This window comes from Acomys russatus, chromosome 5 (assembly GCF_903995435.1).
Source record: "Acomys russatus chromosome 5, mAcoRus1.1, whole genome shotgun sequence".
Classification (NCBI taxonomy): Eukaryota; Metazoa; Chordata; class Mammalia; order Rodentia; family Muridae; genus Acomys; species Acomys russatus.
Window position 1 is genome coordinate 63,356,151 of NC_067141.1, and position 16,672 is coordinate 63,372,822.

Here is a 16,672-nt window from a genome sequence, read left to right on the forward strand (position 1 = left end):
CTGCTTGCTGAAGCGACACAGCTGTTGCACGCCATCGACCCTGGGGGAGGGACATGCCTGGACAGCAGCAAGTCCTGGGTGCTCTTAACATACTCAGGCAAACAGCTGCCTGTCTAGGGAAAGAAGGAAATGCCAAGAATGGAGAACTGGCAGAAGAGTTGGGGTGGATAAGAGCCTTCCAGGCAGCACAGTGTAGGCTGGATGGCCACGAAGCCGAGAAAGCAGGGAAGAAGGGTCAACCCAGCTTCTACTCAACCCTAGGAGGAAACCAGAGAGTTGGATGATGCTGACACCTTCCGGATCCCTGGCAGTGTGTTTCCCAAGGGCTTTGTTTGGAAATCTACCTCTTAGCAGCTACCTACAGATGCTGCCACCCCTCAACCTCACTTCCTGGTCAGTCATGGAAGAAACTGGCAAGCCAAACAGCTCCTCTCGCCCTTCACCTTTTCTTTAGTGTCACTTTTTCCAAGAGAAACACTTCACATTCCAAGTGAAGACTTTGCTCACATTTACATGTTTTTATGCCAAATCCCCCAAACCCTCAGCTGTTTAGTTATCACCTCTAGACACATTTAACACGAAGACTTTTTTTTTCTCTATTCAGAGATCTTCATGTTACTAAAAGCTAAAACCCTCACCTAGCACAGACCATGGATTCCTCCTTTTCACTCTGACATTGATTCAATTATTTCAGTCTCACCAAGCTCGGTGGTTCAGAGTATAGGCTGAAAGGAGGCACGCTGTGCAGAGGCCTGTGTCTCTCCCATCCGCATGTACAAACCATACCATGTGCGCTAGCTAACTCTTCTCTCTAGATGACTTACTTGCTAGGTATCAAATCAAGAGAGTTTCCTCATTCCATCTAGCAAAGCCAGTAGTGAAGTTCATTAGCGGGGAACTTCCGGGAGGGTTTATATTCTACTTCTAGGTTGAGGCAGTGATCTCGAAACAAAGGAAGAAGTATCTAGGAGGAAGGATCAGTATTTCAGATGCCAGAGAAGCTGCCTGGGCTTCGAAGGTGACACAGACCAGCGATCTGTTTGCCTGGGAGGTGGTGAGAGAGCAAAGGAACAAAGCAAGATGCAATGCAAACCGGGGATGAGTATGGTGCTCATCACCTCAGCATCAAAACAGCGTGTTTGTTGGCTTTTAACACTTTCTTATAGAACGTTCAAATGTGTGGTTATTTAAAATTGACGCATAAAAGTGTATATGCGTCCATCGTGTGTATATTTAAATATATATATATATATTGAGGCATGGTTAACCCTAGCTAATTAAAATATGTACTACCTCAAAACATGATCAAAGCTTTCTCATTTTATAAGAATACTGTGCTGGAATAGGTTAAATGCATCACTAATCCTGGGAACATTATCCATTGGTTAATCAACAGGTCATTAAATCTCTGCCCAGAGAACTTTTGGAACAGGAACTCAGAAGCCTCGAAACTCAGCTACTCTTGTGGCTCCTGTCTCCAGTTCTTTTAATCCTGGCTAACACGGCGGCCTTGGACACTCTCTTCCGGTCGTAAGCCAGGCCGAGGGCAGCCATGCAGTCGATGAAGAATGTGGTGAAGTTGATGTGCCAGCGGTACTCACTGGCGGAGTAGTCATAGGGGAAGGCGTGATGGTAGTTGTGGAAGCCCTCGCCTGGAACAGAAGCAAGGAGAGTGTTAGGGGCTCAGCGATTGCTGCTTCCTCCTCTTTGAACACCTCTTATTTATTGTGTACCTCAAAATTTGAAGAACCCCACTGTTGAGTGAACAGATGAACCCCTAGTCTTATATTCTAAAGCGAACAGACACCCTCAGAGGCATCTCAGGAAACCAGCAGACAGGTTCTGCTCACACATGCCTGTCTGGGAGCCTTTGTCAGAGGAAGTTTCTGTTATAAGAGGATGGAAGAGAAGCTGTGCCTGTGGGAGCAGATTTTACAGTGGAAAATGTCAGAGCATCAGGAAACCCAGGCCCGACTCAGGGTCTGTACATAAGTCATGTGTTCAGGAGGGAAAAGGAGGAGACAAAGGAGATTCTCAGGAATAGTCCTCTGAAGACAAGCAGATAGCATACTTTCTCCACCCTGCCATTGATCTCAGTAAGGATAGGGTGTGTTCTAACAGAGAGAGAGAGAGAGAGAGAGAGAGAGAGAGAGAGAGAGAGAGAGAGAGAGAGAGAGAGAGAGAGAGAGAGCACCCAGCCAGTGACAAGAGCCATCCTCCCACCCACCACTGGCTTACTGTGGGCTACTGATTCTGAGTTTGACCCTGGTGTCTGGGAGGTGCTGAGAAAACAGAAATACGTTGATATTCTCTCTAACATCAAAGATTCTGGCTATTTCTAAAAATAACATTTTGATAGAAGAAAAAAAAAAAAAAAAAACTGGACTCAGGAGGGCTTCCGCAGAGGGCAGTGTGCTTACCAGCACTTTTTGTTTGTTTGTTTTTGGGTTTTGAGACAGGATTTTCTCTGTGTAAGTTTAGCTGTCCTAGACTCTCTTTGTAGACCAGGCTGGCCTTGAACTCACAGTGATCCGCCTGCCTCTGCCTCCCCAGTGCTGGGATTAAAGGCGTGTGCCACTTACTAGCTCTTGATGGGACTCTTCATCCTGAGTGGATCCCAACACTAACAATACAGAACCCAAAGGATCTAGTGCTGTCTTCTGTCCCCTCAGGTACTGCAGACACACAGTGTACAAACATACCGGCAAAACGTCCCAACACATAAAAATATAATTTCAAGAAAAAGAGAGTTTTTTTTGTTTGTTTGTTTGTTTTTTTTAATTGCTAGTTTTTACACACTTTCACCAGGAAGTTCTGAGTGAGCACTCCCCTGCATCCGTGTCTCAACATTTAACATGAAATCAGACACCGTAACAACAAGGGAGAGAAAAGGGGAGAAGAGACCAACGGGTAGCAACCGGAGCAGCAAGAAAGAGATAGCCCAGAAAGGCTCCAGGGAATGAACAGAGACTGCAAGCATGTGACCTGAGGGAGGTAACTCAAGATGAGAGAGATAGGAAGAGCCGGCTGAGAACAGTGGGTAAGAGGAGAGCCGGTTCTGAGGAGCAAATAACAGCCTGACAAGGAAGGTGTTGGCATTTACTTGGAACTGATGGTCACAAGAAAGGCTCCTATAGAGCAATACAGGACACACATGACTCAGTTCAGATTATTCTATCTCTATGGAACTATCAGATTTGGATAGCGTAGGGTTTGTTTTAAAAATCGGTCCAAGTAGCAGCGTACTTTAAAATTGTAACAGGTGCCCTCGAAGGATCAAAATCAAAATCACAGGATCCAAGTAGAAAGGGGTGGGGGAGCTTTAAATAATGGTAAAGGTGCTAGTGGAATGACAGGCCTGGGTCCATGAGCGAAGAAAGCGGTCTCTGGGCTGTCAGCAGATAGGCGATAGCTCTCGCCAGTGATGACAAGAGGCCATGGACCCTCACAGGGAAAACTAGATAAATAAGGCTTTAGTCTCTTGGAAAGTAGGACAGGGGAGTGGAGAGACTGACAGCAGGACTGCTTTCACTGGTCTGATGTCGGGACTGGGGTGAGGGAGGAACATACACAGGAACAGTCAACATCAGACCACCCATCTGCTCCATCAGGGGCACGGGAGAGGAGCCCTCGGTGCGGAGCAGAAGAGAGAGGAGGAACAAAGGGACAGGGGCAGAGAAGGTGGCGGTGGCAGGAGAAAGAGTCTGCCCTGCAGATGACAACACTACATGACAATACATGGCCCACGTGTGTAAGCAGTGTGTAAAGAGTGGGGAGATAAATGCCACAGGCATGGCCACTAAATTACACTCTCACACTAGGCAAGAGGCCTAGAGACTGCGATGCACACAATGCACATCCTGGGCTGCGCGGAGCTACAGCTGCGTCAGGGGACTAGAAGAGGAAGACGCAGAGGCTCATTATAGGCAGCACTTAACATTGCTCTACAACGTATAAGCAAAAGTGGAATTACTTCTTGTCCTTTCCATTTTACAGTAAGAGCTGTTGCTTGCCTTACTCTCATAAGTGTTCCCGATATATTCTGCCCAACCTCCCCCCACCCCCCCCCGCCCCCGGTTTTATAGTGGGGAAAAGAAAGAACAAACCACACAGCACTCATAAAACAAGTCATTCTGGTTCCTCTGGCTCCTAGACAAATACCTCAACCAGCAGGCCCCTAGCTATGGTCATGCTGGGGACTAGTGACTTACTTACCCACAGCACCTAGGGAAACCAGGATATTCTCCCGAGATTCAATATTCTTGTCATAGGGGCGATATCCATAGAGGTGGGCGGCACTGTTCACCAGCCAGGTGGCGTTGAGGACCAAAGTGTATCGCAGGAAGGTGCTCACACACAAGCTGTTCACAAACGTTTCTCCCCAGCAATACCAGGGCACCAGCGTGGGCAGGATGAAACACATGAGCAGGAGCCCGGGCTTGTAGTACCTACGGAGAGACCACACACTGAATACGGAGCGAGGACTCTCCCACCTACACAAACTGTCCTTTATAATTAGGCAGCGTTGTGTCATTTTTTTTCCCTTTCGAAGATGGGACAGATTATCAGCAAAAGGAAAGGTGGTACAAAACTTTAAGGGCAGTGTTCTCTCTCTTTAGATAAGGACACCCAGATGTGCAGGCATTCCAGGGTCCTACTGTGTGTCTGCTCTCACTTCTTTTCCTGTCTACAGAGCCATTACTCTTTTCATAGGAGCACAGGGCCATGCTGCTCAAACCAGTCAGAATCAGACCTCATCAGTGCCCTGGGCAGTTTGTCCATCTACCTGAGTTCCTTTTTCTCGCCTGTTGAGGGCTTTGGTAAGTGTCATGCCTTCATTTCCTGCTGTCACCAAGACACACTGAATGTCCTAGATCATCTGCAGGCGTCTGTCTCTCTCGAGGCCCTGTTCCATTCTTCACTTCCTATGAACCAAGCCCCTGACATCCCTCAGCACTTGTGCCTACACCTTCTGGGTCACTGATAGTCCCTCCGTATAGTTCCTTTTCATTTTGGTCACTATTTCCCTAGCTGTCTAACCTGTGACTCCCATCCATCACCTCCCTGGCTCCATGTCCACGTTCACCTATCTTGAAAGTGACTTCTCCAGAGCCCACCCGACTGTGCCCCACACTGCCAGAGAAGGTGTGAATGGCTCCCGTAACCAGCTGAATTAACAACACTGATCTGTACCTGTCCTTGCAGTCCTGCTCCCGTCATGTGCCACGCCTCACAGAGAAAGGACCATATTTGAAGAAGAGGATGCTCCCATATTCTGCTGCACTGTCCTAGACCACCACACTGCCAGACTTGTCTTTGCCTGGGCCCTGATGCTGCCATGCTAGAGTCCCTCACTGTACAGCCACTGAGCTGTACTTCTTCTAGTACTTATCACGGTAAACACGGTGTTATTCTGCTTTATGTGGTCATAGCTGAGGGCTCATTCCTTCAACCCTAAAGAGACTGAAAATTCCTTAAATGTAAATACTCAGCCGTGTGCACCAGACTGTTTTCTTTTTCTTTCTTTTTTTTGGGGGGGGGCTTGGTTTTTCGACACAAGGTTTCTCTGTGTAGCCTTGGCTGTCCTAGACTTGCTTTGTAGACAAGACTGGCCTTGAATTCAGAGCTACCTACCTGCCTCTGCCTCCCAAGTGCTGGGATTAAAGGCGTGTGCCACCACAGCCCGGCATTAATTGATTTTATTAAGATGGCTCAGGCAGAAACAGAGCAAATAATTATGGCTGTGAGCCTTTTGGATGTTGAATTGGAGATTTAAATGATTTTGATCTTATCAATCTGGTAAATCATCCAGTTATTATTTTGTAAGTCCTAATAGAAAAGGTGGTGTCTCTAAACCCCAGGTACCCTTGTCTCTACCCCCATCTGACTCACCTCCTCTGGAACATCACCAGCTTCTCAGCTTTCAGGTCAGACATGTCCAGTTTTCCGCCCTTCTCTTTGACAGCCGGGTGTTTGCGCACAAGCAGCCAACCCACGTGAGAGAAGAAGAAGCCACGCCGGGAGTTGTGAGGGTCGGCGTGTGTCTCTGAGAACTTGTGGTGGGCGCGGTGATCTCGGGCCCATTCGTACACATCATTCTGGAAGAACAGGAAGGAGGAGGCCAGGACTGAGAAGAGATGCCCTCCTGGGGGAATTGAGTGCCCAGATATCTTCAAGGACCTAGGACAACCCATAGTCCACAGGGCTCTAGCTCCAGAGGAGACCTCAGGAGCTGCTCTTTTGTACATCTGTCCTGGACGCTTATTTGGCAAAGTCGCAGAACACACTGAAGGTTGTGTGTGGAGGAGAAGGGAAGTCACAGTACTCACAAAGAACACTTCTGTTCCTGAAGAAAGGAATGTGGGGGCAGAGATCATGAGGCAGGAGGCCTTGGATCCCAGGGAGTTGCTCTGGGGAAAAGATGCTGCAAATGCCACCCTGCTGCTTTCACAAGTGACAGCCCACCTAACCTAGTATTGAGGCCAGCATGGAAGCAGTGAGCTGGAACACATTTCTATAGGTCCCCTGAGCTTGTCCGGGCATGCAGGAAACACTTCACATATTGTCAATAAATGGTTCCCTGCTTTCCTCTTGTAAGCCCCATAACACAGATCATCCTGTGCCCACTGTCCCAGCTAAGAGCTAAAAGTCTCCCAACTCTCCTATTTCTCCATAAACCTGCCCTAGCCAACCCAGCCATCTCAGACAGAACGAGGTAGGTCTGTCCAATCTTTCAGACTCAGTTGGGGGATGGGGTGCACCTTTAATCCCAGTACTTGGGAGGCAACCATGGCAACACAGTGAGATCCTATCTCAAAAAACAAAGATTGGTGTGATGATAATATCCACCAATATGTCTGGGAGGACTTAGAGGGTTGGCTTATGCCAAGTGCTTAGCGGTGCCCAGGACAGCGAGTACTATAGAGTTGCCAATTCTGTGACATGTTGCTGCCAGTCCCATAGTGGTGACAGTCCATGTTATGTAAAGCACATCGCAGGAAAGGAAGAGCTCAGGGGACCAGGGTCAAGGCATGGGTCATGCAGCATGACCCTTTAGGTGGACAGCCGACAACATACAAACATACTGTGTGGGACCACATTGGTTCTAGAATTAAAAAGAAGAAATGACCCCACCTGGACAGCCTTTCCTATCTGCCTCCCACTTGTTGCCCGATAACCTAAGCACTGAAACTATACTTGAGGTGACCCAAGGAAACCAAAAGGGGCAGCCAATGGTGGCCCTAACACTTCCTCTCTGGATGCTGAGACCCCACTGCCCACGCAGATCATCCACAGGGTGGAGGTACAGTCACAGCACCAGCTTCTTACCTGGAAAGCCATGGTGTTGGCGATGATGAGGAAGAGCCTCAGGGGCAGCCGGGCCTTGTAAGTTCGGTGGCTCCACAGGCGGTGAGCCCCAGCTGTGATGCCCAGGGCACTGATCACATAGTACATAATCGCTGCAGGACAAGACAGGGTGGGAGTCACCAACAGGAAGACTTCAACAATGGAATAGGACAAGGAGGTTCCCTGATGGCAGTGTTTGTCCTCTTCGGGTTTGGGGTAAGGATCTGTTTTCCACTGACCCCTAAGAATCCCCTGGTCTCTGAGGCCTTATAGCTTTTGCCCTTCAAATGGGCAGAGCTGCAAATTCTTCCAGCAGAGCCACAGACAGGAGCCTTGTGAAAACAGCAGAGCCATCAGTCTGAACGTAGACCAGTTATAGAAGTCCGGGGTTGTGGAAGACATTCAGGAAGGCAGCTGATGATACAGTCAGGATTAAGGGTCACTAATACCTCACTTTAGCTAGGTGTGGTGGTGGCATACACGCTTAACTCCAGAACTCTAAACAGCAGAGGAAATCAGACCCTTGAGTTCAAGACCAGCCTGGTCTACAGAGCTCCAGAACACCCAGGGATACACAGAGATACCCTGTCTCAAAACCAACCAATCAAACAAAACAAAAGAACCACAAGCCCTCTACATGTTACGATAGAGGAAACAGATCCCAAGAGAGGTGAGGTATGAACAGGGTCACACAATCAGCAAAGCAGAAACTTGACATCAGAATATTTCCCTGCTTCATCGTCATCTATACTTAGAAGGTACTGAACTTGACCTCCAGTGGGGATAATGTGTGCACCCATCTCTTCTCTGACCAGCAGTAGAGGCCTTGGTAGATAGATACTGTTTTCGCTCCTAGGGAGCAGCAGCAATGGCAGATCCTCAGAGGCCATTGACTTTAGACGCAGTCGAGAGATGTACAAACTGTCCATGTCTTTCTGTAGCAGTGCCAGCTGTTTCCTAAGCAGCTTCCCACACACACCCCCCCCCACTTCCTCTTAGAAAATACTTATGAGTCAGAGAGTCAGTGTCTGTCCAAAGTAAATTCTAGCCACAGTCTCTCAGAGCTGGGACTGAGGGATTGTCTGCTTCCTGTGGCTGTGTGACAATTTGACTGTCTTATGTCCCAGGTCTGACCATCAAGTACCATCAAGTACCACTAGCAATCAACAGGAGGAAAGAAAGGGTTTGGAGCAACGTAGAAACCCTCAATTTCCTCCCAAGAAAGCATCCGTGTTGGTTTCACGGTGCAGATGGCCCAGGCCCAGCCTAGATCACGTATGACACCATCTCCACAGAGGAACCGGGACAAGAACACAAACACTCTGGGTGGGACATAGTCTACCTAACCCTCAGTTGGGTAGATTGCCGGAGGCACTTAGATCCCATCCCCAGCCCCCCATGGAACTATCTGTCCACATGTGGTAGAGGAATAGCTTTACAGTTGTTTTAAAGCCAGACAATGGTGGTGCAGAGGCAGGTAGATCTCTGTGAGCTAGAGGCCAGCCTGGCATACATAGTGAGTTCCAGGATAGCCAAAGTTACACAGAAAAACTCTGTCTTGAACCCCTCCCCCCCAAAAAAAAAGTGGGCTGGACCTGGTGCACACCTTTAATCTCAGAACTTGGGAAGCAGAGGCAGTCAGATCTCTGTGAGTTTAAGGCCAGCTAGGGGTAAAATGAGACCCTCTCTCTCAAAACAAACAAACAAACAAACAAACAAAAAACAAACAACAACAAAAAATGTAGGAAGGGCTGGAGGATAAGCAGGCTAGAGACTCTCTGGCCCTGAATGTTATCAGAAATCTCTTTAGAACTGGGTTCTCTTGAAGAATAAAAAGGCTCTGGAAACAGCATCCCCTAGAGGAAGGCTGGGAAGCCGCACAGCTAACCTAAAAACTCTCCCTAAACCCTGACAAAGCGCTGCTGCCTTACTAGGTACTTGGAAAGACAGCGGATCCTCTCAGATCTAGGGCATCTGAACAACTTTTGAGACGAAGCTCCAAGGACCAGCTTTAACTGCTTAGAAGACCTAAGAGGCCCAGGGCAGGGAAGCCAACACCCGGCTAACCAGCCCTTTCACACAAGCTTACCCTGAGGGGGGGGGCCTGGGGGGCCTGGGGAGGCGGGGAGAGAGCACGCAGCCACAAGTGCTCACACCTGACACTGCTCCAAAGAAACCTCCCGTGTCTTCCAGAGAGGGACCCCTGCCTCGCCATCTGCAGCAAGTGACCCCTGCCTTGCTCCCCCTTCTCAACTCAGGTTTCATAGATGAAAACTCATATAAAGTGCGAGTGTACCCTGGAGGTGCCCCCCCCCCATCAGCACACACCCAGTGAATGCCCCGAGGGGCTGAATTAGGGCTGGAGCTGAGATGGATTCTCTGCCAAGGAGGAGGTCAACAGGGCTAGAGGAGGGCTGGAGTTAGAAAGTCTGGGGTCCTTGGCACTTGATGGTCTCAGGAGACAAACAAGGCAGGGGCAGGCTAGAGGAGGGGATTGGATGCGAACCTTATTTCATTCTTTTAATATCTTGTTGATTGGCATGTGTTGCCCCCCATGACCTGAAGCAATGGGGGGTGCGGGGCACATACCTGTAGCCTAGGTATTGTAGAAGCCTGCATTACCTTCCCCTAAGGCGGACCAGCTTGGTTTGGTCAGGCCTTGGCGTCAGAAGAGTGTGTAAACAGCCTCCTTCTGCTCTTGTCTCTTCCAGTACACTTTCCCCAGGCTCTGCTCCCTCCCTGCCCTGGCTGACCAGTAGTCTGCAAGGTCCCTCGCCTGTACCTGATTCCCATGCCTCCCAGGTAAGGGTCAGGTTGGGCCGGCCGCAATAAGTAGCCCAGTGAGTGACACACACACAGAGCCAGCTTATTCAGAGAAAGTTGCTTCTCTGTCTCACGCAGACCCCTTCCAAGCCCCCTGCACAAGGACTTGGTATCCATATCAAGGGATGCCCAGTCGCACAAGGAACCACAGAAAAGGCTGGGGAAATGTGGGCAGAGGCCACCTCTCTAAAGGGCAAGGAGAAACCGGAGGCACTGGCTCAAGGCAAGGAAGAGGAGCTAGCTGCTCACCGAAGAGCCAGGTGTAGACCTTGCAGGAGGGAACCAGTGTGATCCCATACAGGGCTCCCAGGTGCAGCAGGGCCATAAGGATGATGTTCCTCCAGACGTACTCCAGCTTGGGTGGGGCCCCCTCCTCATCCTGGTAGCTGGGGTCATGTATATCTTCCTTCATTTCAGGGCGGATGTCTTCTTCCAGGTAGAGAGGCATGGTCTTCAGCCTCTCTCGTCCATTCTGCAGGTTTGCGGAGGGAGGCTCTGTGATGGTGGTGGTGGTCGTGTAGGAACTGGAGATCTGTAAGGAAAAGTTCAGTCAGGGGGGGGGGGAGGTCTGTGCAGGACACCGGGTTGGGGGCGGGTGGTGGCGGCGGCGGCGGATACCACTTTCCTCACACTAGGACAGCGAAAGGCACAGGAAAGGCCCCAGACCCAGCCCCAGAGCCCAGAGTCCAGGTTGCAGGAGAGTGAGATGTGCTCCGAGTTAGAGCAGAAGTTTCCAGACACTACAGATTTGTTTTTTGGGGGGTGGGGGGCAAACGGTGAAGGACCAGGAGGAAAGAAGAGTGAAACATTCTCACCTCTAGTAACGCACAGAGGAAACCCTCTGTAATACTCAAGTATTAGCAAGATTGGCTTTAAAGGGGTGGTTCTCAATCTGTGGGTCACGACCCCTTTGGGGACGGTCAAGCCACCTCTTCACGGGGGGGGGGTCGCCTAACACCATTCAAAAGCACAGATTTTACATTACGATTCATAACTGTAGCAAAATTACAGTGGTGAAGTAGCAACGAAAATAATTTTATGGTTGGGGTCACCACCACACGAGGAACTGTATTAAAGGATCGCAGCATTAGGAAAGTTGAGAACCACTGCTCTAAAGATTAAGACGCGAAAGTTGGGACTCAACTGCCCGAATTACAATCCACACCTTTTAATCGACTGATCACATTTGAATTTGAGAAAGCGGAGTAGTTCAGAGAACTCTCAACTTTCTCCTCCCGGGACAAGTCAGTCACCTAGCAGCTCCGTCCGCTTGGCCGACACGTGTGGCGGGGGCCACTTCTGGAAGCTCACCTCTTGGAGCATGTGGGCCGGCATCGTGGTTGTCGGCTGCTGGCCTCACTTTCCCAGTGTGGACTTCGGTTCCGGAGCCCGGTGTTGAGGGCAACTAGCGGAGCTGCGCTCAGATACCTCCGCTTCTGTCTGGCGGGATGGGTGTTCAGCCCGACCTGGCTGTGCGCAGATCTTCCCGGGATGGGAATTTAAAGGGTAGAGCAGGCGATGGGATGACCGTGTTCAGTATTTCCTCAGACCCCTTTTATCCGCTGCCAGCAAAGGGTAAAGTGCGCAGTGATAGCTAGCCAAGGAAGCCGGGCGTGGAGGTGAGGGAGGGAGGGGCTAAGGAGGGGAAAGAAAGCCAAGTAGATTCCCGAGTAGACTTCCGAGCCAGCCGGGATGCTGAAAGCATCAGCACCGCGTTACTCCAACCCCCTGCCCGGGGTAAGTGCTAATGCGCCTCCTGTGAAGACCGCCTTGTCATTGGCCAAAGAAAATTTGGTGCCACCTCGTCTAGCCTTTTCCATTGGCTAGGCGCAATCTGCTGTTCCCTCTGCCACAAGCTCCTCGCTCTCTCCTCTCTTTTTCTTCTTACCCTCTTTGCCTTCGGCTGATGGGTGACTTTTCTTTAAGTGGAGGATAATGTGGTCCTATGTGGAATTATGTACACGCCTACGGTTGTCTCCTGGCTCTTAGCGAATGGTTCACTGGGGAAATTGCTACGGAAGAAGTGAGGAAGTCACGGTGGCTATTGCCAGTCACAACTCGGTACAACTTCACCTCCGCTCCTACTTCCAGACACGTGCAAAGAGGAAACTGGCCTCTACCCGGGGTACGGGGACGGGAGGGTGCGATCCTCCTCTAATACCTACTATGACCCAAGGACCCTGACTCGGGGGAAATAATGGTTTATTCCTCCCGCCAGCATCCGGATGCAGATCTCAGACCTCTGCGGTCTGGAGTGCTGGGAGCTCACACGCAGAGTTTCAACACAGCGCTAACTCGTTAGTCTCAGTCTGCAAGGTACCGCCTCTGCCTGGAGCCAGAGCGGAATCCTATCCCCACCCTGCGGGAGCGGGACGTTTGAGAGATTCTTTGATCCGTCCAGTTGGAATTTGGGGATCTTCCAGGAAAGGGTGATATATTCACCCTGAAACAAGTCAAAGCGGGCTGCATGTGTGATAAGACTAGCAAGCCCGTACTCAGCGAGCGGTCCCCAACAAGACAAGAATCATTTTGTTGAACCCATACTGTGACCCTGAGCAGTGGGTCCTCCTTGGTACTTTTAAAATACTGTTTTCTTTTTAGACAGGGTCTCTGAAGCTATGACTGTACTGGAACTTACTATGTTGACCAAACTGGTTTCAAGCACACAGATCTGTGTCTGCTGGGGCTGAAGGCATGCAGTCACCACCACACCCGGCTCTTTGGTCTTTGAAAAGAGGAAACGAGACAAAGAGAGGTTACCAGCGATCACACTTAGCAAGTACGTGGTGGAGCTGGGAACTGAGTATGGAACAAGTGGCCGCCTCAACATTCCATTTTAAAGTCAGGTGTCACCTGCCAGAAACAGGCACATATCCGTGAGCTCTATGCAACCTGATCTATCTAGTGAAGTCTTTTTTCTCCTCTATCCACCCCCCCTCTCTTTCTCTCTCTCTCTTCCTCCTCCCCCTCCTCCCCCTACCCCTCCTTTTGTTGTCTTTTATTTTGTTTTCAAGACAGGGTTTCTCTAGTCTTGGACTTTGCTCTGTAGTCCAGGCTGGCCTTGAACTTGGAGATTTTTCCATCCTCTGCCTCCCAAGTGCTGGGATTACCAGCCTGAGCCACCATGCCCCAACTTACACAGTGAGTTGCATACACCAGGGTTGTATGCACCTAGTCAGCTTCTCCTGGAATTGCGCTCAAATCCCATTCTGCGATTATCACCTAGGTATGGGGATATTATATTACCTGGACTAAACTGCCATGACATTCATTGGCAGAAAAGGTAAGGGCAGGGCCACCAAGACAGCACACAGTACCCCAAAACCAGGCTGCTGAGTTAGTGACAAAGCACTGGGGGCCCCCCCAGAAAAGGCTGGGAGAGAGGGAGCGAGCGAGCTGATTTCAGTGTCAGTAACTGAGACAGAGTAGGGATTGGTTCATCTCGTGATCTTATCACACGCCTGTAACTGTGACACCCAGAACAAACTTCAGGAGCTTCCAACTGAGCACACAGGACTGCGTGATAGGAAAAGTACTGCGCCCAGGGCACAGGAGGCAGCACCAGGAATGGTTAGGTCAGTGACCGGCTAGAATATGTAGTATGATTTGCGTATAGTACATGTTTTGAAGGGTTATTTTTATTTTAATTACATGTATCTGTGTGTGGGTCCAGAGGTCGGAGATCTCCTGGAGCTGGAGTGACAGGTGCTTGTGAGCTGTTCCCTGAGTGTGCTGGGAACTGAGGTCCGGTTCTCTGCCAGAGCGATATGGGTTTTTAAGTGCTGAGCCATCTCCCCTCTTTACACCATAGTTCACGGTGCATGTCTTTAATCCCAGCACTCAGGAGGCAGAAGCAGATAAATCCCTGAGTTCCAGGCCAGCCAGAGGTACACAGTGAGGTCCTTTCTTTAAACAAACATAACAATAAAGGAAGTGTCACTCAGCAGATATTTTAGCAGTGATGAGGGAAAGTACAAAGTAAGGTTGGAAGATGGAGATTGGCAATAGGACTGTAGGTACCATGACAGCTTTTGAATTGAAAAGAGAACAAAGAAAACAAAAACAAAAACAAAAACAGGTCCCAGTTAGCCATCCTCAGTAAACAAGTGGACCTTAGCAGGAATTTATAGAAACAGAGATCAACTCTCTCAGTCCTTTTTAAAAGTCTTTTTTTTTTTTTTTTAAAAAAAGATTTATTTATGTATGTATACAGTGCTCTGCTTGCATGTACTCCTGCAAGCCAGAAGAGGGCGCCATATCACATTACAGATGGTTATAAGCCACCGTGTGGTTGCTGGGAATTGAACTCAGGACCTTTGGAAGAGCAGGCGGCACTCTTAACCACTGAGCCATCTCTCCAGCCCCATTAAAAGTCTTTTTATCAAGTGGTCTGGGCCCACTTATTCAGAAAAGACCGCACATATTGATGGCAGGTCTGGGAGTCCAAACCCATGCTTGGAAAGCACCTCCTGGGCCACACCATCTCTCAGGGTGCCTCTGTCCCACCAAGCACCCGGCCAGCTAACGCTACTGACACAGAGGGGTATTTTGAAGAGGACAGTGTTGGATACCCATTGTCCCTCATCCACACTACTCCTAAAAAATTGTCACTACTATTGAAATGAACACAATCTAGAGTTGAATGGAGTATCTGTTTCTCTCACCATTTCATCCTCTTTTATTAACTTAGAAAACCCTGGAGGCCATCGTTGCTGGAAAAGAGTTGCCTTCAGCTGATCATGTGCGACTATTTCACTCTATTTCTCTAACTAGGAAACTGGTTCCCTTTAGAGCAGAGATCACTTCCCATCAAGGCTCTAGGCATAATAGAATTCCCAGTCGGCACTGCCAGAGTTGACGTTTTGACTTGGATTACACATTTGTTTCATCATAAGAGAGCAAATTTTCCCAACAACTGTGAAAGGAAAACAGCTATCAGTCTCTTTAAAGGGCTTGTGTAGATTGGCAAAAAGCTCAAAATTATTAAAAATAAAGGCACTGAATGGAAACTCATGATAGGAGAATTATCATTAACAAATAATTGACAAATATTTTACTTTATCAATTATTTAAAAGGTATCAGTGAATGTATTTTGTTACTATTAAAGACTTGAAAATATTTAATATTGGGGAAAACAAAATGATTTTTTTTTGTTTTGGATTTTGGTTTAATTTTAATTTTTTGCTATGTAGACAAGGCTAGCCTTGAACTCACAGAAATCTGCTTGCCTCTGTCTCCAGAGAGTTGGGATTAAAGGTGTGCACCACCACACCTCTTTGAAGATTTATTTTTACTTTTAAGTGTGTGTGTGTGTGTGTGTGTGTGTGTGTGTGTGTGTGTGAAGGCTCAACTATGGAGGTCAGAAGACAACTTGTTCGCTCTTTCCACCATGTGGGTCCTGGAAATCAAACTCAGATCATTAGATTTAGCCGGACATGCATTACACACTGAGCCTTCTTGCCAGTCCATCAGAAAGATTTGTTTGCTTGTTTGTTTTTGAGATAGGGTTTCTGTGTGTAACTTTGGGTGTCCTGTACTTGCTTTATAGGCTAGGTTGGCCTGGAATTCTCAGAGATCCACCTGCCTCTGCCTCCTGAGTGCTGGGATTACAGGTGTGTGACATCGTGCTTGGTTCCTAAAGATGTTTTATAAATGACTTTTTCTTCATGGTACTGGAGAATGAAACTTACCGTAGGCAAATGCCCCACAACTGAGCTACTGCCCAGGCCATTGAATAATATATTTCCTGGACTTGTTACACACGCATATGCAATAAACATTGCAGAACTATGCAATATGTGTGCCATAGCTATATCATGTAATACATTTAAATGAAACAACATCTATCTGAGCCAGGAATAGTAGTACATACCTGTAATTCTAGCTCTTGGGAGCTGGAGGCAGGAGGATCAGGATTTCAAGGTTTTCAGCTACTTAAGTTTGAGTCAGCCCAGAATACAGGAGAAAAAACAAAACAATCTCTAATGGATCCTAAAGTGTGTACACATTGTGGTGGAGTTCACAAGTAGGACATGAACATATATATATATATATATATAATCTAATCTCAACAAAGTAAGACCATATTGTAGAAAGGAAGGGAAAATAAGTTGCTTTAAAATTACCAGATACTAGCCTAACTTTGGGCAATTTATTCTGTGAGCCTTGATTTACTCAGCTGGAATATGTTCATATAACTATTTGCAGGGTGGTGGTGGCACATGCCTCTAATACCAGCACTCTGGAGGCAAAGGCAGGCAGATCTCTGAATTCCAGTGCAGCCAGGGCTACACAGAGAAACCTGTCTCTAAAAACAGAAAAGAACTACTCATTATGAAAGGTTGCTTGGATTATTTAATATTATCCTGAGAAGATTAATACAGTATCAGGTACAAAGAACGTTACAATTGATACTGTTACATTCACATCCAAGCCCCTTCTGGATTCAATACAGGGCAAGTTTATTTTATTTTATTATGATTTTGGATTTTTCAAGACAGG

The 16,672-nt window shown here is 48.3% G+C and overlaps 1 protein-coding gene across 1 annotated transcript; it reads right to left on the bottom strand.

Annotated features, from left to right (window-relative positions):
* Positions 1-1,214: 1,214 nt before the first annotated feature.
* Positions 1,215-11,544, bottom strand: LOC127189631 (acyl-CoA desaturase 1). Its single transcript, XM_051146630.1, has 6 exons — positions 11,482-11,544; positions 10,420-10,702; positions 7,330-7,460; positions 5,893-6,098; positions 4,216-4,448; positions 1,215-1,652 (listed from the first exon to the last, which is right to left on the bottom strand). Exons 1-6 carry the CDS (start codon positions 11,503-11,505, stop codon positions 1,453-1,455), a joined length of 1,077 nt encoding a protein of 358 aa, XP_051002587.1. The 5' UTR covers positions 11,506-11,544; the 3' UTR covers positions 1,215-1,452.
* Positions 11,545-16,672: the final 5,128 nt, after the last annotated feature.